At 43.2% G+C, this 27626-nt stretch overlaps 1 protein-coding gene across 2 annotated transcripts; it reads left to right on the top strand.

Moving 5' to 3' along the window:
- The first annotated feature begins 1214 nt into the window (after window positions 1–1214).
- LOC103351986 (integrator complex subunit 6-like) lies at window positions 1215–9971 on the top strand. Of its 2 annotated transcripts, none has more exons than XM_008273243.3 (5): window positions 1215–1331; window positions 7464–7644; window positions 8515–8847; window positions 9209–9302; window positions 9697–9971. In XM_008273243.3, exons 2-5 carry the CDS (start codon window positions 7467–7469, stop codon window positions 9776–9778), a joined length of 687 nt encoding a protein of 228 aa, XP_008271465.1. In that variant the 5' UTR covers window positions 1215–1331; window positions 7464–7466; the 3' UTR covers window positions 9779–9971. The 2 variants fall into 2 exon arrangements, with proteins under 2 accessions (XP_008271465.1, XP_008271466.1); XM_008273244.3 differs by having other exon boundaries at window positions 1215–1302.
- Window positions 9972–27626: the final 17655 nt, after the last annotated feature.

A 27626-nucleotide genomic window follows, 5' to 3' on the forward strand; every position in this document is an offset into this window, starting at 1 on the left:
ATTTCAAAATCAGAGTTAGAGAGAAGAAAAGGGGGAGAGAGAAAGATTTGATCCTCTAGTTCACTCCCCAGATGACCACAACAGTGTTTTTTTTCTTTTTTTTATACTATTTGTTGAACCCTTTTACTTAATGTAGCATTAAGTATATAATCATTAATTAAACTGAAAATAGATGTTTGTAAAAACTAAGAATGAGAATGTGAGAAGGAGGAGGAAAAAGGGTTGGAGTGTGGGCAGGAGGGAAAGTATCACTATGTTCCTGAATCTGTATATATGAAATACATGAAACTTATATAACTTAAATAATTTAAAAAAAGAAATAAAATCCTGATTTGTTTTGGATATTTCAAGGGATACTTCTGATATTCTCTTAGAAGTAATATATGTTGTGGGTATCTCGCATATACCCTTCTCATTTTTTTCGAAGATTTATTTGAGAGGTAGAGTTACTGACAAAGAAAGTGTTCTATCTGGTGGTTCACCCCTTCAAATGGCTACAATGGCTGGAGATGCGCCGAACCAAAGCCAGGAGCCAGAAGCTTCTTCTGGGTCTCCCACACGGGTGCAGGGGCCCAAGGACTTGGGCCATCTTCCACTGTTTTCCCAGGCCATAGCAGAGAGCTGGATCAGAAGTGGGGCAGCCAGGACTCAAATGGGTGCCCATATGGGATGCCGGTACTGTAGGCGGCGGCTTTACCCATTAAGGCAGAGAGCCACCACCTCCGCATATACCCTTCTTAATAATTTTTCCTTCATGATTTTGGCATCAATTTGGATGATCATATTAGTTTCTGTTTTGTTTTTTTTTTTTATGTTAATATAGTATGCTAGTTGGCCACTTCTGGCTTGTCAGCTCCAAATTTGCCCTTTTGCCCTGCTCTGTATAAAAAGGTTCTGGTCCCTTTAAAAATGTGCTAACTGACACAGATGACCATCTGTAGGGGCAAGAGAAAGGATGATCATCTGGGGGGGGGGGGACCAGAAAAAGTAGAAAGGGAAGGTGGGCTTTCTGGTTCTGGTGGGCAGACATAGTGCTACTGCTGGTCACCAGGGTTCTCGACATCCAGCTCTAGTACCGTACCCAGCTTTTCCAGCGGCTGGCTGGGGCAGGGCCGAGGGGCCAGCTGCGCTTAGTTTCCCTCCACCCCCCCACTGCCGGGATGGTAATGAGAGTCCCCCTGGTGAACCACCAGCTGTTGTGGACGTTACTCCCAGAATCCCTAGGGGGCGCATCTCCCACAAGACTCAGAGGGCGACTTAATAGAAAGTCTCCTGGGTGCGCTACAGTTTGACCGCCCTGTGGTGAGGCTCCCCCGGGCTCTGTTGGCCAGGTCGGGATTTCAGCACCGTGGGCAAGAGCAACTTGTCTTTGGCTGTCTCATTTAGGCCCCGAAGGTGTCCCCAGTTATCCGCCATCGAGGCTGTAGTACCCGGCCTCGACATCTTCTCTCAGTCTGTGGTGAACCATCTTTGGCGGTTCTAGTCAGCCTCTGGGGAATACTTTTCCCTTGACCACCATGAGGCAGCTAGGTTGGGTGGGGACTTTCTGGAGTGTTCTACCCCACTTTTTTGAAGGATTTTTCCTCACGGAGTTACCTCAGCTCTACTGAGGCGACCCTGCCGAGAGTGTCCAGCCGTGTTGTGGGGGCTGTGCCGGGATTCCGGGCGCTGATTCGTGGGAGGCCAACTCTTCCCGGTCGGGGAGAGGGGCTCATTGGCCTGGGCTGGGAGGAGGTGGTGGCTGTCCCTTGGATACAATGTCTCAGCTTTCTAGCCTTTCTCCCGCCGGGGCTTGGCTCACAGCCTGTGAGCGACAGCCTCAGCCTTGACACGCCCCCTTTTCTTCACTTGTGCCCACCCCTGATGAGGACTGGACCTAGGCGCTCTCAGTGCTGAGGAGAACTTGCCCTTCCATGTTCTGTCACAGTTCCAGGGTGGGGGTGGCAGTGTGTGGGGGGGTGGGGGTCCTGTTTCTTGAAGGCCCTAAGTCTGAGGTGGGGCTCTGAGGGCTCGTCGCCAGCCAGCGGGGAGGCAAGTTCACTTCCGGTGCTGCTTCTCAGCACTGGAGATTGTTGTCTTTCTGGGGCTGTCTGTGAAGTGTGTGGCAGCCAAGACTATGGCTTCCCTCGTGGGAGAGGGATCCTTACCTGGCTGCTTTTCCTCAGCCCTTGGTGGAGACGAACCGTTAGGTTCTCAATCTTAGTTACCGGCACATTGCCGGGTACTGTCACTGGGATGCTCCGTCCCGCTGGAGCGGGGCCTCTTCGTCCCTTATCTTATTAGCGCTGAGGGAGCCCCTCCTTGGGGCACCATTGTACTTTCCCACAATGCACTTAGGCATCTTATCAAAATGATACAGTACTGTGTGAAGGTTCCAGAAGCAACGCACACTCAAAACACATTGCTTGTAGTCTGTCATTTCAGCCATTTTGGTGGATGAGCTTTTGTTGTGTTTACACATGAATTTCTGATTGCCGATTGAATTAGATCACTTTTTTGTGTTTATCAACCATTTTGTTATGCTTTTGTGACTTACAATTCAGATCGTTTTTCCAAATTTTATTGGGATGTTAGTTTAAAATTGATTTATTATTGTAAATATATATATTGTTATAATACATTATATAGCATATGTATATTATATATCACATAGCATATAGTATGTATATTATATATCATATAGTATATAAGGTATGGTAATTGTTATATATTATAAAATATAATTATATAATATGTAATTATATAATATATAATTATATAATATATATACACATATCAAGCGGACTTATTAAAAGAACTATCCTTTCCACAATGAGTTACAGCTGCCCTTCTTTCATAAATACAACTACAAATACAACTTTGTATTTGCAGATTTTTTTCTGTACCCTTTTTCCATTGGTGTGTTCGCCTATAATTTTGCCATTACTGCAATGTTTTTATTTACTCTGTCTAGTAAATTTTGTATTTATTTATGTCTTTCAACCATGTTCTTTTTCTTCATGATTGTCTTTGCTTTTCTAAACCCTTTAATTTCCATATACTTTTTGTCAGCTTATCAATTTTCTTTAACATGGTGACATTTTAAATAAGATTACTATAATGACTCTTGGAAAAAAATTTGACAATAATGAGTTTTAATAACCAGTCTTACAATCAATGGAATGAATATTTCTCCTTATTTACTGAAGACTTCAATTTCTCTCAGTGATGTCTTATAGTTTGTGTTTGATGCTCTAGAACATTTTTCATTAGATTTTTTCTAGGTATTTGATGCTTATGGTAATATTTATTTTTAAAAAAATATTTATTTTGAAAGTCAGACAGAGGGCCGGCGCCGCGGCTCACTAGGCTAATCCTCCGCCTTGCGGCACCAGCACACCAGGTTCTATTCCCGGTCAGGGCACCGGATTCTGTCCCGGTTGCCCCTCTTCCAGGCCAGCTCTCTGCTGTGGCCAGGGAGTGCAGTGCAGGATGGCCCAAGTGCTTGGGCCCTGCACCTCATGGGAGACCAGGAAAAGTACCTGGCTCCTGCCATTGGATCAGTGCAGTGCGCCGGCCACGGCAGCCATTGGAGGGTGAACCAATGGCAAAAGGAAGACCTTTCTCTCTGTCTCTCTCTCTCACTGTCCACTCTGCCTGTCAAAAAATAAAAAATTTAAAAATTTAAAAAAAAAGAAAGTCAGACAGAGAGTGAAAACAACAGAGAGAGAAAGAAAGAGACAGAGACAGAGTGCTACCATCTGCTGCTTTACTTCCCAAAATGGTCACAACAGCTGGGATTGGGCAAGGCCAAGGGCAGGGGCCTGGAACTCAATCTGGGTTTCCCAGATGGATGGAAGGGACCCAACTATTTCATCCATCACATACTGCTTCACAGAGTGCACATTTGCAAGAAGCTATAATTGAAAGAAGAGGCAGGAATTAAAATCAGGCACTTTGATATGGTATGCATGTGTTCCAAGCAGTGCCTTTAAAAAAAACATGTTATTGAATTACAGTATACATACCAATAAATGCACATAAATGTACAGACAAATGAGTTTTTGGTATTCTGATCACACTCATAACCAACACTAAAATTAAGAACAAAATATTACTAGTATCCCGAGAGTCCTCACATATCCCCCCCTCCATTTTCTTAACATAGGAAAGAATAGTGTATTATCATTTACATGGAATGAATCATTGAAGCAATATTTATAGCTGTACACCAAATGATCTGACATCCACACAAATTTTTTACTCCATATATTAGCTACTGCAAGTTAAGAGGAAACAAATGATGTTTGTCTTTTTTTGGTCTAGCTTATTTTACTTAGCATAATTATCATCAGTTTTTTTTTCTTTTGCTGCAAATGTCAGAATTTCATTATTTTTATGGTTGAGTAATATTCCATCATGTATATACACCACATTTTCTTTATCCAAATCATCAATTGATGGATTCCATATCTTAGCTTATTGTGAATTGAGCTGCTACAAATATGCAAATGCATGTAACTCCCTCATATGCTGATTTCATTTATTTCAGATATGTTCTCAAGAGTGGGATATCTGGGTCATATTTTGGATCTACTTTCATCTTGTGGAGGAATCTCCAAATTGTTTTCCATAATGTTGGTACTAATTTGCATTCCCACCAAAAGTACATTAGGGTAGCTTTTTCTCCACAACCTCACCAGCATTTATTTTTAAAAAATTTTTGGATAGTAGCCATTCTAACTGGAATGAGGTGATGCCTTCCTATGATTTTTATTTGCATTTCTGTGATGGCTAGTGATCCTGAACACTTTTTTCTTGTGTCTTTTGGCCATTTGTATTTCATCTGTTGAAAATTGCCTGTTGGTATTCTTTGCCCATTTCCTTACTGGATTGTATGTTTTGTTGTTGTTGAGTTTCTTGAGCTCCTTACATATCCTGGATATTAATCTGTTATTGGATGCATAGTTTGCAAATATTCTCTCCCATTCTATTGGCTGCCTCTTAATTTTATTAATTGTTTCTTTTGCTGTGCTGAAGCTTCTTAGCTTGTCTATTTTTGCTTTTGCGATAAAAGGCAATAAAACCAAGAGGTGCTTTAACCGCTGCAGCACTTAGACACTATTTTCAGTGACATTTTAAGTTTTATTTTCTAGTTATTTTTGTTGGAAATATGCAGAAGTACAAGTATCTTAAAATTATTTTCACTTTTTATTTGAAATGCAGCAAAACAGAAAGGTAGAGATCTTCCATCTACTGTTTCATTTGTCAAATGCCCACAAAAGCCAGGACTAGGTCAGTCTGAAGCTAGGAGCCTGGAACTCCACACAGGTCTCCCACAGGGATGGCAGGGTCCCAAGTGCCTGAGCCACCATCTGCTCTCTCTCAGGACACACATTAGCAGAAAGCCATATCTGAAGCAGATGAGCTAGGTCTCAAACCAGGAACTCTGATATGAGATGTGGGAGTCCCAATTGATGACTTAACCTTTGTGCCAGACACCTGCAACAAGTGGTTTTGCTTATATCCAATAACTTGACTAAATTTGCTTGTTAACCCTAATTATTTTATATCCTTTTAAAAACTGCAAATACAAGATGTCATATATAAATAATGAGCTGAATTTCTTTTGTCTTAAATTTTACCCTCATTATATTTTTGTGGTGTGGTGATATTATATTTTTTAGGATCTCCATAAAATTGTTAAATAGACAGTGAACATCCTTGAGTTGTTTCTAAACTCTGAGAAAAATGTTGTTTTATTAAGTATGGTATTTGGTATGATTTCCTTTTTGTAGATATATTTTGTCAGATTAAAAATGTTCCTATGCTAAGTTGCTTATAGATTTTTATTATGAGTAGATTTTAAACATTGATCCTTCTATAAAAATGATCATCTGGTTTTCCCTGGTTTTTTATGTTGTTAATGTGGTGTATTACATTGATTAACTTTCAATGAAATCTTTCCTTCCTGCAATATACTCCTCTATGATTGATGATATCCTTTTATATACTGTTGCTTATATTTGCTAATATTTGCTAGTATTTTGTTTAGCATTTTTATTTATTATTTCAAAGACAGTCACAAAGAGAGGGATAGAGACAAGAAGAGAGAGATTTTTCTATCCATTGGCTCACTCCTCAGATGCCTGGGAAAGCCAGAGCTATGCCAGTCAAAAGCCAGGAACTTGGAACTCAATCCAGCTCTCCCACCTGCTGTTTCCCAGGATGTGCATTAGCGGGAAGCTGGAATCAGAAATAGAGCCAAGACTCCAATTCAGGCATTCTGATATGGGGCACAGGTGTCCCAATTGACTTCTTTTTTTAAGATTTATTTTATTTGAAAGGATGACGAGAGAGAGAGAGAGAGAGAGAATCTGCATTCACTGGTACACTCCCCAAAATCCATTTAGGTCTACCACATTGGTGACAGGGGTCCAAGTACTTGGGCCGTCATCTGCTGCTTTCCCAGTTGCATTAGTAGGGAGTTGGATCAGAAGTGGAACAGTTGAGATTCAAACCAGCTTTCATGTGGGATGCCAGCATCGCAGGTGGTAGTTTAACCTGCTGTGCCATTATGGCAGCCCCATCCCAAGCAACTTCTTAACCACTATGCCAAATATCTACCCTATTGTTTAATATTTTTTGTCTAAATTCAGCAGATATTTTGGCCTATAATTTTCCAATGTAGGTTTATACTGTCCTCCTTAAATGAGGAGGGAAAAAAGAAGAATGATACCTCCTAAAAAGAGTTGATACAGATTAGTCTATACTTCTTCAAAGAGATTATTGTATTTTCATAAACTTTTGATTAATGAGAGTTGTTTATTCCCCAATCATTGTTATTAACCGTTACTATACCATCTTTGACTTGAGACAACACCTTGTATGTTACTTTCCTCCTTTTTTCGCCTGGACTAAAAAGACTTAGGCTGCCTTTTCTGAGAGTATAATGGTTCTTGGGCATGGTAAACCATAACCCATGTTTAAAATTCATAGCAGGGGCCAGCGTTGTGGCATAGCAGGTAAAGACATCACCTGCAACACCCACATCCTGTATGAATGCCTGTTCTAGTCTGGGCTGCTCTACTTCTAATCCAGCTCCCTGCTAGTGTGTGTGGGAAGGCAGCAGAAGATGGCACAAGTTCTTGGGCCCCTGCCACCCTTGTGGAAGACTCAGAATTCTAGGCTCCTGATTTCAGCTGGCCCTGTCCTGTCTATTGCAGCCACTTGGGGGAGTGAACCAGCAAAGGAAAACCTCTCTCTCTCTCCCTCCCTCTCCCTCTCCCTCTCCCTCTCCCTCTCCCTCTCCCTCTTCCTCTTCCTCTCTCTCTCTCTCTCTCTCTAACTCTTACTTTCAAATAAATAAATGAATCTTTAAAAATCATAGTAATGATGCATATACATGATATGTATATACTTACAAAATCTGTTTAAAAATTTTGCAATGAATGGATGTTGGTTGTTAATGGATGTGTTTTCAGAAAATGATGTCTGGCGAAGGAAATGAGTTTGTTGCAGAACCTGAAAACAAATTGAAACGTCCTGGGGAACCTCAGAGTCCTACATCCTCTAAGAGAAAGCCAAGTACATCCCTGCTGTTAGTGAAACAGGAAAAAGAGGAAGAATCCCATCCTGAGAGCTCTTCTGTGTCCAAGGAAATTGGTAAGTATGTCTGTCTTCACCTGCACTTAATGGTATAATACAGTGCAGCCTGTTTTCTGCCACTTCTACTCCACCCAAACTGTTCTTATCAAGCTCTCAGTGTTAGCAGACATCGCCACTAATTTATTTTATTTATTTATTTGAGAAGGGCAGAGATAAAAACTAATCAACTGATTTACTCCCCAAATGTCCACATCATCCCATAGACAAATCCTTGGCTGAGGCCAAAGCTGGGAAATGGGAATTCAATTCAGGTCTCCCACATGGGTAGCCTCTTGGGGTCTGCATTAGTAGGAAACTGGATTCAGGAACTGAAGCTGAGAATCAAACTCAAGTACTCCAATACGAGATTCCACCATCTTGGAGCCCTCCTCGGGATGCAGTCATCTTAACCAATGTCTTAGCCGCTAAGCCAAATGCCTGCACCCTTGCCATTAATTTCTCAGTAACATTTGATACAGTTGTTTATGCCCTCTCCATGTAAACTTTCTTGGAGCCCCATACTTCACAAAGTATTGGGTGGGTTTTTCCACCTTTATGGCAACTTCCTTTATTTTTATGCTATAGTGTTTCATTCTCCCCTCTAAATCCCATCACTTCTCTCTAATCCTCAAGTCCACACTACTATTGGCTCTCCGCAAGCTGCTGCAATAGCTTCTTTTCTGATCTCCAGTTTTTTCTCCTGTCCTCAGTCTCACCCATGCTCTAACTGTGCAGCCAGAGTAATCATTTTGCTGAACTGAAATTGAATCTGCTTGCCTTTCACACTGCAATCCAATCACTGACACTGTGCAGAGCAGAGAGTATGGGCAGCTAATTCTTAATTCTAGAATCCTACCTCACAGCACAACCTCTCAACTTGGTTTCCAGATGCTACTATTGTTCATGATGTCCATGAGGAGAAGATGGAAACTCTTCAGCCACCTGATGACTCTATGTCAAAATCTGTTCCTCCAGAGCTGATGGGTATGGCAGGAGATGTTTTTCCACCCAAGCCGCTACAATTGGATGATATCACTAGTTCCAGCCAAGATGAGGCAATGTACAAGCCTGATGATGATGTACCTGTAGGAGGTATCGATACCAGTAACCTCTCTACAGATAATCCAAAAGTCACAGAGAAGCCCTCTTTGCCAAAAAGACCAGATAACATTAATGATATAAAACAGCAATTAATGAAAGAAGTTCGACGGTTTGGACGAAGTAAGTTGTATACAAATGTTTATCCAAAACTCATGCGAAGTCTCTTTTATTCTATATTTAGATTATATCAACATTACCTGATGAATCTCATTTTTTTCCAGAACTGGGTTTTCACATAATTTTATTATTCTTTTATTTTACTACATCATCCCAGTACACTTTTTCTTTTGTTTTTTTTTTTTCTTACACAGTTATTGTTTACAAGAGTTTCATTAGGAGATATATTCAAGTGTCTTGATGTCAGCATTTCAAACATGCATCTATGTAACATTTTAGCCTATGAAGCATGATTAATGAGGTATGGGGTTTTATTTCTTCTTTATATTTGAAAAATACTGAGGATTTTTTAAAATATCTACAGAATACGAAAAAATCTTCAAACTGCTTGAAGGAGTGCAAGGACCTCCAGAAGTCAAGAAACAACTTGTTGAATTTACCATCAAGGAAGCAGCAAGGTGGGTAGAAATAGGAACTGTCCAATTTCTTTAAGCACTCTGTGCTGTGTGTAATACTGGGTCCTGTGAGTGGTGGAGAACAGCCCCTGCCTTCAGTTTCTCAAATGCTAGCTCTTGCTCTTAGTTAAGACTGTCTCCACAGTTATTTAGGTTGAAAATATACGAATCTAACTCATTCTTCCAAGCCTGTGGTGACTTTTGTTCTTACCATAATCTGAGGTGGGCATTGGCCCCCAGTTGATTCTGTCTGTATTTACTAAAGTATCTCTTATCTGTTCATATGCATTTTCTATTTCCATGTAGATGGTAAGCTCCCCTCTATCCCCAACAATGCCTCTCTCTACTTTGGTTATTTTGGTATCTTTTGGTTAATAACATGTCTCTTTGTTTTCAGATTTAAAAGACGAGACTTAATTAGACACCTTGAGAAGATACTAGAAAATACAGTTTCTGAATGCCTCAACAAAGATAATTAGTCCTCCAACACATAATCCTGTTATGACAGTGATAAGTGAGAAAAAAAAGAGCCATACGGTTGTTGTTTGCTGGAAAAAAAAATGTTGGATATTGTTTCTGCCTCCTTGAATATGTTAGTTGACTTTATAATGTTATGAAATTCTATTAATAAAAGTGGGGCTTTTGCCCTAAGTGTTTTGTTCAAATGCAGAACTTGTTGTTTGTTTCTTCCCTAAGTGTTTTGGTCAAATGCAGAACTTGTTGTTTGTTTCTTTCCCCTGCCTGTGCTAGGGGAAGTTGTTAACTCATCAGGTAAATACTATCATGGACTTGTAGATTTCTGTAGAATATCACAAGTCATAGCTTGTGTTTATGACTACCTTCTTTCACTACCTTTTTGAATAGTCATTACCTTGAGATAGGATCGCAAATGGTCAACATGCTTCGCCTGCAGGGATGACTCAAACTTTCCTTACTGAAGATTCTGGGCCATTAGATGTCCTTCATGAATTGGGTTGTTGTAATTTTCCATTAACTGTGATCACAAACATGGCAAGTATACTAAGAAGAGCTCTAGAAATTCCATACATGCTCTTCCGTAGCCCCTATTTAGTAGCAATACAATTTCCATTAATAGTCAAATTTTGTAACCCCAGAGAATATAAGCACTAGAGTTGATTAAGAGGGATGAGAAATCCAAAGCAGTCAACTGACTCCCTCAATCTCCATTTCAACAGAATCTTTGTTGGAGTCAGTGTTGAAACCACTTCTCCATTTGCAAAAAGAGGCTTGTATTCTAGCACAGCCTAAAGTTGTTAGGACAGGGAATAAAATTTGCTATTAAATACCCAGAAATAATAGAAGAGGCCCTTGTATTGTCTCCTTCATTCCTGTAGATACGAATGTGGCTATGGAAGAATCCTAAATACTGAATGCTGGGATAGAGCATTGCCACCTCCTAGATTATGTTCATCCAACTTCACACTGTATTGCCACAAACCTGGAGCTAAATTGATGTTTCCAAAGATCATTCCAGGGGTCTGACATTGCAGTGTAGGGTGTAAGCCACCATCTGTGATGCTGGCATCCCGTTTGGGCACCGATTCATCTCCCAGCTGCTCTACTTCCAATCCAGTTCCCTGCTAATGGTCTGGGAAAAGGAGCATTCATAAATCAGTACTGCATGTCAGGTATTCAGGTATGCGTTGATTGTTGAAACAACAAACCCACCGGTAGAACAGCAGTTGTGATTGGAATAGCCATCAGATTAAGTTTATGTAATTGGCTGTTAGTCTCCAATATCCACTTGGCTCAACATCTGACAAAAAGGTAATTTGTAATGGATGGCATGATAGTTACCATCTCATGCCTCTCAGATCCTTGATGATACCATAAATCATCACAAGGTGGATTTGGAAAAAAATCAGCCAATTGTGAGACAGCTGAGGTACATCTTGATGCCCTGATATCCATAAACTCTTTCTCTAATTGGTGGGCCACAGTGACATTTTGGCACCCCTGAAATTAGTGTCATTCAAGTCCAATATTATGTAATCCCTGAGAATTCTGATTATATACCTTTCCGCCATGTACTGCCATACTGGTAATGGGTCATAGGTCTCTTTTGAGGAAAGTTAGGATAATGAGCAGTATGATTACTTGGTAACATAGTATGATCCTTCCTCAAGGGAAAGCCCACAGTAATTCCTGCCCATCAGATAAGAGCTGCTACTGAGTTCTTCACAGATCCTCAGGCTCCCTGTTAGAAAATAATTTACCACAGCCGTCCTAAAAGTCATGTCCCTCTGACCTCACAATCAGCCCTTAAGGCTTTCTGGTCTGGCTGAAAACCCCGTGAGAGCATTTCAGGCATGGAAAGTCAAGATACTGTGGCAAAAAATGTTCTACATGAAGGATCTCTGTGAGTGAGACTCCAGTGGAAAGAAGTGGCCATCAAAGAAGGTTGTACTTTTCTCTAAAGGGAGAACTTACACTTTGCTTATGGCCTTGTGCAAATACTGATGGAGTTTTTAGACTCAAAGGCTTCCATAGCTTTGGCAGATCATTTCAAGAGCCTCAGTGATCACTGATGTCATACATTAGAGTGTTAATTGTTAGATTAACTTCCCATGCAGGACTTCTGTCCTGAGAGTAAACTGTAAAACAAGTTCTCAAACAGTTTTGTGTGTGTGCAAATTGTTGAAATCTTTACTTAGTATAGAGTTGGTCTTCTGGGTACAAAGTTAATTGAAAATGAATCTCAATGGAGAATGGCACTGGGAAGGGGAGAGGGAGGAGGAGGAGAGGTGGGAGTGTGTGGGCGGGAGGGAGGCTATGGTGGGGAGAATAACTATATTCCTAAAGTTGTACTTATGAAATTTGTATTCCTTAATTAATTAATTAATTAAAAAAAGCTGTGTCCTCCTGACATACAGAGGTAAGCGAGCAGTTCTTATGAAGTTTATAGTCACATTTGAATCTCCATAATCCCTCAGATGTCTTCTTATGCAGTACATTACTTCTTACATTCCTCCTTCATTTAGAGTAGGACACTTGGGGAACTTATTTCAGTCAACACCAAACAAACTATGAAGGTCTTCCCTAACACCTAAAATGCGAACTTTGAATGCAGATCCTAGGCATAATGAATGATGTAAATAAATTTTGTCTTATTCAACAATATTGTCCTACCACCTTCACATACATCCCTTAAAATGAATTCCACACAAAATCTCCTTGTTTCTGCCCATATAAATTGGAAAAAAAATCATGCATATCTTTTGGTGAATATTGCAACTCCTTATAGGCCACATGTTGTGCCTCACTATGGGGCCTGAGGGAAAAGAGGTGGTGGGTGTGGCTGAAGGAGGATCCTGCAAGGCCACTACTTCTAGTAAAATCATTTTCTGTTCCATGGGCACCAAGGGAATAATTCCTTCCACCTGGAGTGGAAGGACTGCCTCTATAGACAAAGATGACTCACAGGATTTAGATTTAGGGACAGGCATTTGCCCTAGCAGTTAAGCTGCTGGTTAAGAAGCCCATGTCCCACATCAGAGTCCTGGTTTCAATTCCTGGCTCTAGCTTGCTGCCACTGCTAACTCTGGGAAGCAGCAGGTGTCAGTTCAAGTAACTTGGTTCCAGCCACCTATACCCATGTGAGAGGTTTGAACTGAAATTCTGGCTCCTGGCTTGACCTGGCTCAGCTCTGGTCATGGAAGGCAATTGAGGAATGAAATGATGGATGATAACATGCTCTTTCTCTGTTTCTCTCCCATTTGCCACCCTCTCCCTCTGACTATTGAATAAACAAAAGTTTTTGGAAAATATTTTAATAATATAAGGGCTACAGATTCATCAGAGTCTGCTCATATGTCCCATTACAAGTTCTAGGACTGCATTCGTTTCCAACAATTAACAGAAGGACCTTTGGGACTTAATATTGAATTTATGTGGTAACTCACCCACCCATAATATTCAACTTTGCATGGGGTTCCCTAAATCTTATACCTGAGGCTAGAGGAGGAAAATTTTTGTATTGTTTCATGGCAACTACAGTATATTTCAGGTCATAGATGTAGACCTCACCCTGGGAGTTTAAGGTCCTGAGCATATAATTTTCCTCCTTGAGTGCTCAGCATATTTAGAAGCAATCAGTCATTCCCATGGTATGCCTCATTTTCATGACAATGTTCACAGGCACCACATACTTGGTCCCTTAGACCCTTGCCTTGCATAGCTACTCCATGACAGGTATTGAAGTGTGATGCTTTGAGAATAATCTTTGCCACTTCTTGTTGTAGCCTTCCAGTGCTCTTTGACCACTGAGAAAGAGTTAATACTGGCTCTAAATCTAACCAGATTGAGGAAGGAATTGCAGAACCCCAGAACTCACTCAGAGAAAATGGTCCTTAAGATTCTATCTTCGGGTCGGCTCTGTGGTTTAGTGAGTTAAGTCACTGCCTCAGTGCTAGCATCCCATGTGGACACCAGTTTGAGTCTTGGCTGCTCCACTTCCGATCCAGCTCCCTGTTAATGATCCTGGGAAAGTTATGGATGATGGTCCGTGTGCTTGGGCCCCTACAGCCATGTGGGAGACCCAGAAGAAGCTCCTGGTTCCTGGCTTCAGTCTGGTTCAGCCCTGGATGTTGTGGCCATTTGGGGAGTGAACCAACAGATGGAAGACATCTATCTGCCTCTGCCTCTGCCTCTCTGTAACTCCACCTTTCAAATAAATAAAAATATCTTTAAAAATATTCTGCTCTTCTAGGAATCATGCTTTATATCAAGATGTCCACATTTTATCCATCAGATATCATCCAGAGGAGAGCCACTAGGAGAGAGTATGTGCCTCTGTGTGTGTGTGTCTGTGTGTGTGTATTTGGTATCGGGAATGACCTTATGCAATGTATAGATCACTAAGCAGTCTCAGTCAGATTGCCTTTACGTCTGCTACTGGAGCACATTGGGCATTCCAGAAGAAAACATCAGAAGTAAGCTGCAAGCCACCAACATAACTGGACCCCCCACAAAGACTTAGTAAAATTTATACACTTTCCTTTTGCTTGATCCCAGGCACGCAGGTATTGTGCAGAAGCTAGAGCATTCTAGAGTAGAAAATCATAAGGCTTCACTCCTTTCTCAGGTTAGCTGTCTCCTCCTCAGAGAGGCCTTCTCTGGCTACCAAATTTAAAGGTCCACCGCTTATCTCCCATCTCTTCACCTGACTCCAGCTCTTTGTAGAAGGCTTATTATCTGATGGATGCTCTGCATGTTGAGTGTCTTTCTCTCTCAACTGTGCTAACACAACTCTCACTTTATGGAGAGGGTGTGGAAGCACAGATAGATTTGGTTGCTGGCCCCAGCATGGAAGCAGCATCTAAACATCTGATCTGTCTTGAACCCAAAGTATTTTCAACTGCTCCAATGCAGCTACACCAGACTGTCGATTCAGGCTCCCCTGGCCCATCCTCCCTATTGTTCCTATATGTCAGGGACCCTGGATCCAGAGCATTTGAACTGCTTCATTGATTCTTGCAGGGGAGAGAGGGCCCATGTTCGTGTGCTTCTGCTTACACAGCTGCCTCAACCTATCAGCCCTGAGGACTCCTGTGGAGCTGTTTCCCATCACACAGGGCCCAATTCCTCTCACTCAGTCAATCTTTTCTCTTTGTTGCCCAAAGAGATCACTGAATATCAACCAGTGACTTACCTTGGGCTTCCCTCTGCCCCAGAGTGGAAGCCTCTGCTAGGTCCTTGGCCACAATTCTTCCCCATGGTCATCGCCATCCTAGGGAGATCATCCCCTGAGCACTTACATATGCCACACATCAGTTGTGCCCTATTCCCTTCACGCTCACCCTCTACCTCCTCACAACGCTAACGCAGGAACTGAGATTGCACTGAACCCCAGAGGAAGCTCAGCCTTGCAGGGAGATGAGGTCATCTGCACCAGGTCAGACAACCAGCAGCTGAACCCAAATGTAAACTCTGGTGTCCTGCTCTCCATTGCCTGGGCTCTAACAACTCCCCAGCAGGGTGGCTGCACTAAAGGGAGATAAGAATCCGTACTAACCTGACAGCTAAAAATGAAAATGTGAGGATCTTTCTTGGCCAAATGAGTACATCCTTGGTAAGAACCATTCTCATCTGCAAGAGCAATGAAACCCTCTAGGAGGGTATTCCAATAAGTTGGCAAACAGAATTAAAAGATATGTTTATTTTGGTGCATAAAACCCAAAATGTATTCATAATTTTTTTCATAATCTGTAATTTCCATGAACTTTGGAAAGGTGCCTCTATATATGCAATTAAGATAAATTAGCAGCCGGCGCCACGGCTCACTAGGCTAATCCTCTGCTTGCGGTGCCGGTACTCTGGGTTCTAGTCCTGGTTGGGGCGCCGGTTCTGTCTCGGTTGCTCCTCTTCCAGTCCAGCTCTCTGCTGTGGCCCAGGAAGGCAGTGGAGGATGGCCCAGGTCCTTGGGCCCTGCACCCGCATGGGAGACCAGGAGGAAGCACCTGGCTCCTGGCTTCGGATCGGCGCAGCGCGCCGGCTCTAACAGTCATTTGGGGGGTGAACCAATGGAAGGAAGGCCTTTGTCTCTCTCTCTCACTGTCTAACTCTGCCTGTCAATAAATGAATAAATAAGCAAGCAAGGGAAAATGAGTTTAAACGTGAATGGCAGAAATTTTATAGTGTGGTTGAAGAACTGTGCATTATGCCACGTTACACAAGGGGACGTCAAAATCTTCATGGGAAATTGAATTAAAAGATAAGTTTATTTTGGTACAAAATAATGTGAACTCTGGATATATTTTTTGATAATGTGCATTTTCTATGACCTTCTAGAAGATCCCTATAACTAGGTGAAGAGAACCACCAGTGAAGGCTAAGTGTCCCATGGCAGGTTCTTGCCATTTCTGCATCTTGGGCCTAGTCAAGAAGAAAGGAAGTCCTCACTTCTGCAAACAGGCACCTGGAAGGACAGTCTCACCTCGGTGGGAGACACTGTGGAATGCAAGCACACTGGGCAGGGGAGATGCTGCCTCAAGCTAGACCCCAACATCTCACATCCAGGCTGTCACCCTGCCTGCAGAGCCCATGCTGGCCTTGTGCAGCTGTGACCTGTGGCACAGCTTTGCACCTTGTGTGTTTCTCCCTGTGCATTTAGGGTCATCAGCACCTGCCTGCCCCTCCATGACACACAGCACTGAGGAGCTCAGGGTATCACTCATCTTCCCTCTCATCATTAAGCCACACGTTTTCTGAGCACCAACCATTGTGGGAGGCAGTCAGCAAAAAGTGTGTAGAAAATGCATAATAAGAAACAAGTGTGGGGCCAACGCTTTGGCATAGCAGGTTAAGCTGCCGCCTGCAGTGCCGGCATCCTGTATGAGCACCAGTTCTGGTCCCGGCGTCTCTACTTCCAATCCAGCTCCCTGCTAAGGCCTGGGAAAGCAGTAGAAGATGGCCCAAGTCCTTGGGCCCCTACACCCACGTAGGAGACCTGGAAGAAGCTCCTGGCTCCTGACTTCGGATCAGCTCAGCTGTGGCCATCACAGTCACTGGGGAGTGAATCAGAGGATGGAAGACCTCTCTCTCTCTCTCTCTCTCTCTCTCTCTGTCTCTCTCTGTCTCTCCTCTATGTGTGTAACTCTGACTTTTAAATAAATAAATAAATCTATCTTTTTTTTTTCATTTTCGTTTCTCTTTATATACAGAAGATCAGTTTAGCATACATTAAGTAAAGATTTCAACAGTTTGCTCCCACACAGAAACATAAAGTGAAAAATACTGTTTGAGTACTAGTTATAGCATTAAATCTCAATGTACAGCACACTAAGGACAAAGATCCTACATGAGGAGTAAGTGCACAGTGACTCCTGTTGTTGACTTAACAAATTGACACTCTTGTTTATGGCCTCAGTAATCACCCTAGGCTCTTGTCATGAGCTGCCAAGGCTATGGAAGCCCCCTGAGTTCACTGACTCTGATCATATTTAGACAAGGCCATGGTCAAAGTGGAAGTTCTCTCCTCCCTTCAGAGAAAGGTACCTCCTTCTTTGATGACCCATTCTTTCCACTGGGATCTCACTCGCAGAGATCCTTCATTTAGTTGTTTTTTTTTTTTTTTCCCCCAGAGTGTCTTGACTTTCCATGCCTGAAATACTCTCATGGGCATTTCAGCTGGATCCGCATGCCTTAAGGGCTGATTATGAGGCCAGAGTGCTGTTAGGACATTTGCCATTCTATGTGTCTGCTGTGTATCTCACTTCCCATGTTGGATCATTCTCTCCCTTTTTTATTCTATCAGCTAGTATTTGCAGACACTATTCTTGTTTATGTGCTCCCTTGGACTAAGATAGTCCTACCATTATGATGAATTGTGAACAGAAATTGATCACTGGGACTAGTGAGATGGCATTGGTACATGCCACCTCCATGGGATTGAATTCAAATCCCCTGGTATGTTTCTAACTCTACCGTTTGAGGTAAGTCAGCTTGAGCATGTCCCGAATTGCACATCTCTTCCCTCTCTTATTCCCACTCTTACATTTAACAGTGATCACTTTTCAGTTAAGTTCCAGCACTTAAGATGAATTGTGTATTGATTACAGTATTCAACCAAAAGTATTAAGTAGAACAAACAAAAAAATACTAAGAGGGATAACATATTAAGCTTAAATAAATAAATAAATAAATCTTGAGGGATAACATATTAAGCTTAAATAAATAAATAAATAAATCTTTCAAAAAAAGTGTGCATCGATTTTGAAAATTTCTTGTATTATAATAAACTTACTTTTTTTTATTTCATTTACTTTCACTTTATTTGCAAGGTGGAGTGACAGAGACAGAGAGAGATCAGAGACAGACCTCCAGCCACTGATTCACTCCTCACATACCCAAACTCTCAGGGCTGGGCCAGCACAAATCCAGGAGCACAGAGCTCAATGCAAGTCGCCCATGTGGGGCAGAGACGCAACCACTTCAGCCTTGGTTTGCTGCCTCTAGGGTGTGCGATCTCAGGAAGCTGGATCAGAATTGGAGACGGAACACCAACCCAGCCACTCCTATATGAGATGCTGGCATCCCTAGTGCTGTCTTAACCTCTACACAAACAGCTCTTCCCTAAACTGATCTCTTAATTCCTTGTTTCATGACATTTGTGCCATCCCTCCATGTGTCTCTGCACTGTACAGACACTTGGAGTGTCTAACTTCCTGAATTCCAACTGAGGATGGAGTGATATAGAGATTATAAACCCCTCTTTCCTGGTGAGAAAATCCAGACCAAGGGACATGAAGTGATGACAAGAGTCCCACTGTCAGTAAAGTGGCAAAGCCCATACTTAAAGGTTGGGGACACACAACCATACAGGGCCCCTGGAGGCAGCTAATATTTTAGGAGCTTTGATGAGGGGAATGAAATTAACCTGTGGCCTAAGCTCTCCTGCCCAGCTTTCATGCCAAACCTAACCCAGCCTGATGATTTTCAAAAGGGTTTGAATTCAAATGCACACCTTGCCCCCAAATCAGAACCCAGAGTTCCCACGTCACTTTTCCCGCAGACGTGTGGCTGGTCTCTGCCCTGCCCTGGTGCTCTGCAAAAGCTTTCACAGTTGAGTTATGCAGTGTATATAAATGTGTTATTCCCAGAGCTGACTTAAGGAGTTTCTGAACAAGCAGCTACAGAACATGAAAGTGGAGATACAGGCTGGAGAGCGTCTCAGGTGCTGTGCCGGCTTTGTGAGACAAATCAGTGCAAGGGACTCCCAAAGAAACATACAAAGGGAAATAGGCATCCTCGCCTTCTACCAGTATCTACTCCATAGTGAACAGTGGGTTGCAGACATCTATGACTTGAACTTCTTCAAGCATCCCCTTTCCCCCAGCCCCTGAAGATCACCATTCTACTTTCTGTCTCTGAATTTCCTACACTAGACATAACTCAGGTAGCTGTTTCTGACTGGTTTATGTCACTTTTATAATGTCCTGAAAGTTTTTCTATGTGGAACATGTGTCAGAAATGTCTTCCTGTTTCTGTAAAGATTGATTCATTTGAAAGGCAAAATGATGGTGGGGCAGGTATGAGAGGGTGAGATAGAGATAGAGATAGGGACAGAAAGAGAGAGAGTGATATCTCCATCCACTGGTTCACTCCCCAAATGTCTACAACAGCCAGCGCTGGGTAAGCCCAAAGCCAGGAACCACTAAGTATATATGGATCTCCCACACGTGGGTGCAGGGGCCCAAGCACTTGGGCCTTCTTCTTCTGCCTTTTCAGGCACATTAGCAGGGAACAGAATTGGAAGCAGAGCAGCTGTGACTCCAACCAGTGCTCTGATGGCTGACACTTGTGTGGCAAATGGCACCTTAACCCACTATGCCTATTGAGCCACGGTGCCAGCTATTTTTAAAGATTTATTTATTTATTTGAAAGGCAGAGTTACTGAGAGGCAGAGGCAGAGAGAGAGAGAGAGAGAGAGAGAGAGAGAGAGAGAGGTCTTCCATCTGCTGGTTCACTCCCTATTTGGCCACAATGGCCGGAGCTGTGAGGATCTGAAGCCAAGAGCCAGGAGCTTCTTCTAGGTCTCCCATGTGGGTGCAGGGACCCAAGGACTTGGGCCATTTTCTACTGCTTTCCCAGGCCATAGCAGAGAGCTGGATTGGAAGTGGAGCAGGGCCGGTGCCGCGGCTCACTAGGCTAATCCTCCGCCTTGCGGCGCCGGCACACTGGGTTCTAGTCCCAGTCGGGGCGCCGGATTCTGTCCCGGTTGCCCCTCTTCCAGGCCAGCTCTCTGCTGTGGCCAGGGAGTGCAGTGGAGGATGGCCCAAGTGCTTGGGCCCTGCACCCCATGGGAGACCAGGAGAAGCACCTGGCTCCTGCCTTCGGATCGGCGCGGTGCACCGGCCGCAGCGCACCGGCTGTGGCGGCCATTGGAGGGTGAACCAACGACAAAGGAAGACCTTTCTCTCTGTCTCTCTCTCTCACTGTCCACTCTGCTTGTCAAAAAAAATAAATAAAAAATAAAAAAAAAAGGAAGTGGAGCAGCCAGGACTCGAACTGGCACCCATATAGGATGCTGACACTGCAGGCGTGGCTTTACCCACTACACCACAGTGCTGGATCCTTAAAAATTTTTTTGAAAAACATTTATTTATTTGAAAGGCAGAGTTACACCTCCCTCCCACCCACCCCCCACACACAGAAGGAGAGAGAGAGAGAGAAAGAGAGAGAGAGAGAGAGAGAGAGAGAGAGAGAGAATCTTCTATTCTTTGATTCATTCCCCAAATGACCACAACAGCCAGGGCTGAGCCATCTGGAAACCAGGAGCCTGAAACCCCATCCGGGTCTCCTCCATGGGTGGCAAGGGCCCAAGCACTTGGGCCACCACGTGCTGTTTTCCCAGGCACAATTGCAGGGAAGTGGATCAGAAGCAGAGCAACCAGGACTCAAACCAGTGCTCATATAGGATGATGCCCTGATGAAGAGAGATTGAAAACTTCAAAAGTAGTTTTGCAAAAACTTACAGCATTATTTTATTTATTTTACATATACCCCAACCAAAATTGATTATTATTGTACTTTATGGCATTAATGGATGCAAACTTGTCATATTTTCTAAATATACTTCTTCATCTATTTCATTTCATTTAGGAGAATTGCTATGTGTGGCAATTTTTCTTGACCTAGTTATGATCCGAAATGGATTTTTAAAATGTTTTCATCTTTTACTTGAAAAGCAGAGGGACAGACACAGAGAGAGATTCCATCTGCTGGTTCACTCCTCAAATGCTTGTAACAGCTGGCACTGAACCAGGACAAAACCAGGAGATCAGAACTCAATCTGGGTCTCTCAAGTGGGTAGCTGGGACCAAAGTTCTTGGGCTGTCGCCTGCCACCTCCCAAGGTGAGCACTAACAGGAAGCCAGGTGGGTAGTAGAGTTGCCCAGACTCGAAACAGGCACTTTGCTGTTTTTATTAAATGAACACTCTTCAGACTGTTATAAGACTTTCATTAATTTCAAGGGTTCAGAAAACATTTATTTTGGTTTATTTTATTTTATTTTTATTTATTTGAAAGTCAGAGTTACACAGAGAGAGATGAAAAGAGAGAGAGAGAGAGAGAGAGAGAGAGAGAGAGAGAGATTGTCTTCCATCCGCTGGTTTACTCCCAAATAGCCACAACAACCGGAGCTGGGCCAATCTGGAACCAGGAACTTCTTCTGGGTCTCCCACATGTGTGCAGAGGCCCAAGGACACGGGCCATCTTTTACTGCTTTCCCAGGCCATAGCAGAGAGATGGATCGGAAGTGGAGCAGACAGGTCTTGAACCGACACCCATATGGGATGCTGACGCTTCAGGCCAGGGCATTAACCTGCTGCGCCACAGCATCAGCCCCATGCAAAAATATTTTTTAAAGAAAGATCTATTTATTTATTTATCCCATATGGGATGCTGGCACTGCAGGCAGTGGCTTTACCCCTATGCCATAGCGCTGGCTCCCCACCCATTTCTTATTTATTATCTCACAGTTCTGTTTCCTGCTTAAGGACATCAAAGGTCAAAATCCAAATTTGGAACAAGCTGTTTCTCATCTAGAAAGTGTGGGGTGAAATGCACTTCCAAATTCATTCATATTCTTGGTAGAATCCAATTGCTTGCCAGGTGGGGTTGAAGTTGTTGATTTGTTGCTGGCTGTGAGCTGGAGCTCACGCTCAGCTCGTGGAGGCTGATACCTGGTTTTTCATGTGATTTCCTTTCCATTTTCAAGCCAGCAACTACAAATTGAGTTATTTTCATGCTTCATAGTTACTTTATCTTCCCATGCCATTAGCTGGGGAAAATACTCCCCTTTTATTTTTAATTAACTAATTAGAGGGGAGGAGAAATAGAAAGAGCTCCCATCCACTGGTTCACTCCCCAAATACCCACATTGCTTGAGTCTGGGCCATACTGGAGCCAGGGACTTAATTCAGGTCTCTCGTGTGGGTGATAGGAATCCAACTACTTGGGCAATCAGTGCTGCCTCCCAGGGTCTGCGTTAGCAGGTGCCGGAGTCAGGAGCTGGAGCTGGGTATTAAACCCAGGCACTCCAATGGGAGACATCGGCATCTTAACCAGTGGCTTCACCACTAGGCTAACGGCCCCATCAAACACTCTTTATTTAAAATTGCTCATATAGGGAGGTTAGGCCCACTTAGAAAATCCTCCTATATTTAATTTAAGAGACAAGTATCTTAATTATATCCCCAAATTGCTTCTGTCATATTATGTCATAATTAGGGAATAAATTTCACGGACACCATTTAGAATTCTGATAAGCATAGACAAGAGAGTGATGTGGTAGAAGATGGGTCCATGAACACTGTGACCACTTCTTCATGGACCTTACTTTTGACTTCAGCACTTGCTTTAGTCTCATCTTGTACATATCACTTTGGTCTGAAAATGGAGTACTTCTGTGAATGCACATTGCCATGAATTAATGGGTCAAAAAGCATACAGGTTAGAACAGGCAGCTTGGCTGGCATGGTAACATGGTATCCATGGCCAAATATAGAATATCAAAAAGGTAGGAGTACAAATCAAATGGTTTTTTTTCTTTTTTTTTTTTCTTTTTGACAGGCAGAGTTAGACAGTAAGAGAGAGAGTCAGAGAGAAAGGTCTTCCTTCTTCCATTGGTTCACCCCGCAAAGGGCTGCTACGGCCGGCCGAAGCCAGGAGCCAGGTGCTTCCTCCTGGTCTCCCATGCGGGTATAGGGCCCAAAGACCTGGGCCATCTTCCACTGCACTCCTGGGCCACAGCAGAGAGCTGGACTGGAAGATGAGCAAACGGGACATTATCCGGCACCCCGACCAGGACTAGAACCTGGGATGCCAGTGCTGCAGGCAGAGGATTAGCCTACTGAGCCGGGGCGCCGGCCAAATCAAATGTTTTTCAAAAGGACCAAACTGAAATTTTGTCAACCAGGAAATTAGCGTCAGTTCGGAGCTGGGGTCCTGTAATCATTGAGTTATCTGATTGTTTCTCTTCCCTCCGGCACCTTCACCTTGAAAAAGGGCTATAGGCTTTCTTTCAGTAAGAATGGGACAGGGGCTGGCGCCGTGGCATAGCAGGTGAAGCCACCGCCTGCAGTGCCAGCATCCCATATATGGGCAACGATATGAGTCCTGGCTTCTCCACTTCTATCCAGCTCTCTGCTATGGCCTGGGATAGCAGTAGAAGATGGCCCAAGTTCTTGGGCCCCTGCACCCGCATGGGAGACCTGGAAGAAGCTCCTGGCTTCGGATCGGCACAGCTCTGGCCACTGAGGCCAATTGGGGAGTGAAACAGCAGATGGAAGACCCCTCTCTCTCAGCCTCTCCTCTCTCGGTGTAACTCTAACTTTCAAATAAATAAGTAAATCTCTTATAAAAAAATGGGACAAAACATAACAGTGTAAAAATTTTTCAGTGTAGCAAGGTTACTCTTCAAGTGACCTCCCCTTCATTCATGAAGTTTTATGTGCTTTTAAGTACTTTACTAGTTAAGTCCAAGGTTTGATTGAATTTAATGAGGAATATATCCGAGATACAGATCCTGTAGATTGCCTCTTAATACTCCCACAACTAGTGATTAAAGTCAATGGAAACTACAACAACTTAGTCCATTCAGTACAATAGCTGTGAACCTCAGGAATAAAGATTTGGGTCAGCCCACCAGGAAAAGAACCTTAACCAGGGAAGGTGCTTGCTGAGGACAAAAGCAGCAAGGAAAGGAATGTAGAGTGGAAGAAGTGACCACAGGCAGAAATGAAAATTAACTTTATTTTCAGTGTTTAAGATGCAAGATAGTAAAGGCTGGGCGTGAATACTAGGTAGAATTAAGGTGTAAGAAAAATATAGGACTTTAGCGCCCTCTTTTGGAGAAAAGTTAGTATTGTCTCTGTGGGCAAATTGTATCACGTAGGGCATAAGTATAACTTTGTTATAGTCTGCATTTAGAATTTTTTTTTTTTAATTCACAGGCTTTTATTGGGATTCCACTCCCGGGCGAGGTTCCCCGGTCCCAACAGAGCAACAGAGCGGGGGCCGGGGAAGTCGCGCGTCAGAGATTTGGAGAGCTCCTTTTATAGATTCAGGGCATGGGGGTTAAAGGTTGAGGCGGGTCTGATCCTCATTGGTTGACCTTTAGGCACCCGCAGGGACCTTGACAAGGACTTTCTTCTCCGGAAGTAGGCCTCTCCATTTCCGGAAGTGTAGGCCTTCCCTCCTTGCTGCATTTAGAAATTAAGAATAATATAAAATGTGTGTGGATACCAAAGTGTTAAGAGTATCCCTTGTAATGTGTCATCTTGGCTAGGCCAAATTAGATTACCCACAGTTCTCTTTCTGGACCGTATCCAGTGTGCCACAGTGAGCTTCCTTGAAGGTTGTGGGTGGTGATTACAGGGAAGCCACATCCTGTAGCTCACATGCACATTGATGATCTCCTGATTTACTTTATTCACACGAGGCAGCAGTTGGACCTGCAATTTCTCTACTCTCCCTCTATATCATCCTTCAACTTCTCTATCTTGTGAGCCAGGTCTGATTGTTATACTCCGTGACAAATGGCTGCTACAGGATATCCTATGCTAACAAAGGCAGCAGTAAGAGGGACGGACGTGTACCTCAATCTGCCCTTAGAATGTTCAGATCCTGTTTGTGAGTTTCAGCCTGTTCAATACCTCCCTGTAGTTAGTTGATCTAACAACAAACTTAGAGACTGACTGCTTTATAGCCTTCCATAATCACATAGGGCCAATTCCTTTTTTTTTTTTTTTTTGGACAGGCAGAGTGGACAGTGAGAGAGAGACAAGCTATCTATCCTCTTTTACTAAGCTACATTGGATCACTTGCTTAGAGAGTTTATATAGTTCCCCCCTCCGTGCTGATAGCTTCTATATTCTGTCTTGAAATCTCTTTTAAGATTTTCTTGCTGTTAAGTTCCATATTTCCAAATCAAGCTTAAACAAATACCATTGTTGACAGTGAGTGACGTTTTGAAATCTAAATCATTATGTTCTTGCCTTAGTTTTCTTAAAGAAAATGGTACAATTTATGTTTATATGAAAGAACAAAAAAGTCACCAGAAAGGCAACTGAAACTTTCTCCAGCATTATGGCCAGCACCACGGCTCACTAGGCTAATCCTCCACCTTGCGGCGCCGGCACACTGGGTTCTAGTCCCGGTTGGGGCTCTGGATTCTGTCCCGGTTGCCCCTCTTCCAGGCCAGCTCTCTGCTGTGGCCAGGGAGTGCAGTGGAGGATGGCCCAGGTGCTTGGGCCCTGCACCCCATGGGAAACCAGGATAAGAACCTGGCTCCTGCCATTGGATCAGCGCGGTGCGCTGGCCGCAGTGCGCCAGCCGTGGTGGCCATTGGAGGGTGAACCAAAGGCAAAGGAAGACCTTTCTCTCTGTCTCTCTCTCTCTCACTGTCCACTCTGCCTGTCAAAACAAACAAACTTTCTCCAGCATTACAGAATTCTTTTGCACACAAATATTTGTAAATTAATAAAAACATCACATAAATTCTGTGCAAATATTAAGGGAAAACTACACAAAATTTTGTTTTTATTTCAATGCTTTAAAAACACAGAATGTACAAATCATACCTGGAGACAAAAGGTATAACCAGGGTACTTCAAAAGGTTTGTGGAAAATGGAAACAAAAGATGTTTCTTTTGGTGCAAGAAGTTTTTTAGTGGTGGGCATCTGGCATAGTAGTGAAAATACTGCTTGGGACTTCTGTATCCATATTGGAGTGGGTTCAAGTCCTGACTCTGCTCTCAATTTCAGCTCCCTGCTAATGTGCACCCAGGGAGGCAGCCAATGACAGATCAAGTAGTTGTGTTCCTGTCATTTGTGAATAAGACTTGAATTGATTTTCCAGTTTCCAGGTTTGGCCTGGCCTAGACCTGGCTGTTGCAGGCATTTGGGGAGTGAGCCAGTGGATGGGAGACCTCTGTCTGTCTATTTCTTTCTCTCTCTGTCTCTCTGTGTTTCAAATAAATAAAATAAGTATAAAAATTTAAATTTATGCATTTTTCATAATACATGTTTTCCACCAACTTTTTGGAGGCCCCCCTCTTGTGCATAGATTTTATTTTTTGTATCAAAAGAAACTTATCTTTTAATTCAATTTTCCATGAACATTCTGAAGTACTCACATATATACTACTTCAGCAGCTCCAAATGATTGTACCAGACCAGGTCCATGCAACAACCACCATTATCTATCTATCTATCTATCTATCTATCTATCTATCTATCTTACATGCCCATACACACACACACACACACACACACACACTTTCCTATTACCTCTGCTTCTCTGGCTGAAAGCTGACTGAAACAGATTCCAGTTTTGATTGATTACAAAGGAACACAAGGTTAATGACGCTCACCTTGAATTCATTCTGGGTTTTCTGGAATACATCCTTAACCTGAGTAGATTCAGAGGTTTAGTGATCCTATTTATAGTGGTGAAATGGGCACTGGTAGTCTATAGTAGGAAGTGTTAAAAGTCAAATTGCCACCTTTATACACTGTAATCAAGTACCTACAAAAGACAAGTTTCTGGATGACCCGAATCTATGATGCCTTAAAACATTCAGGCAGAACAAGGACTATTTGTTGTCCCTACATATGCTGCAAAACTTGAGAACTGGGGGCCGGCGCTGTGGCATAGCAGTTAAAGCCCTGGCTTGCAGCGTCAGCATCCCATATGGGCACCGGTTCTAGTCCAGGCTGCTCCACTTTTGATCCAGCTCTCTGCTATGGCCTGGAAAAGTAGTAGAAGATGGCCCAAGGGCTTGGTCTCCTGCACCTGCACAGGAGACCCAGAAGAAGCTCCTGGATCCTGCCTTCAGGCTAGCCCTGTCCCAGCTGAGTAGTGAATCACTGGATAGAAGATCTCTCTTGGCCGGCGCCACGGCTCACTAGGCTAAACCTCCACTTTGCGGCGCCAGCACACCGGGTTCTAGTCCCAGTCGGGGTGCCGGATTCTGTCCCGGTGGCCCCTCTTCCAGGCCAGCTCTCTGCTGTGGCCCGGGAAGGCAGTGGAAGATGGCCCAGGTCCTTGGGCCCTGCACCCCATGGGAGACCAGGAAAAGTACCTGGCTCCTGCCATCGGATCAGCGCGGTGTGCAGGCCGCAGCACGCCGGCCACGGCGGCCATTGGAGGGTGAACCAACGGCAAAACAGGAAGACCTTTCTCTCTGTCTCTCTCTCTCACTGTCCACTCTGCCTGTCCAAAAAAAAAAAAATGAGATCTCTCTTTCTCTTTCCGTCTCTCTCTGTCAAATAAATAATAATAATTATTATTTTAAAATTTT

The sequence above is a fragment of the Oryctolagus cuniculus genome, chromosome X, assembly GCF_964237555.1.
Source record: "Oryctolagus cuniculus chromosome X, mOryCun1.1, whole genome shotgun sequence".
NCBI classification, from domain to species: Eukaryota; Metazoa; Chordata; class Mammalia; order Lagomorpha; family Leporidae; genus Oryctolagus; species Oryctolagus cuniculus.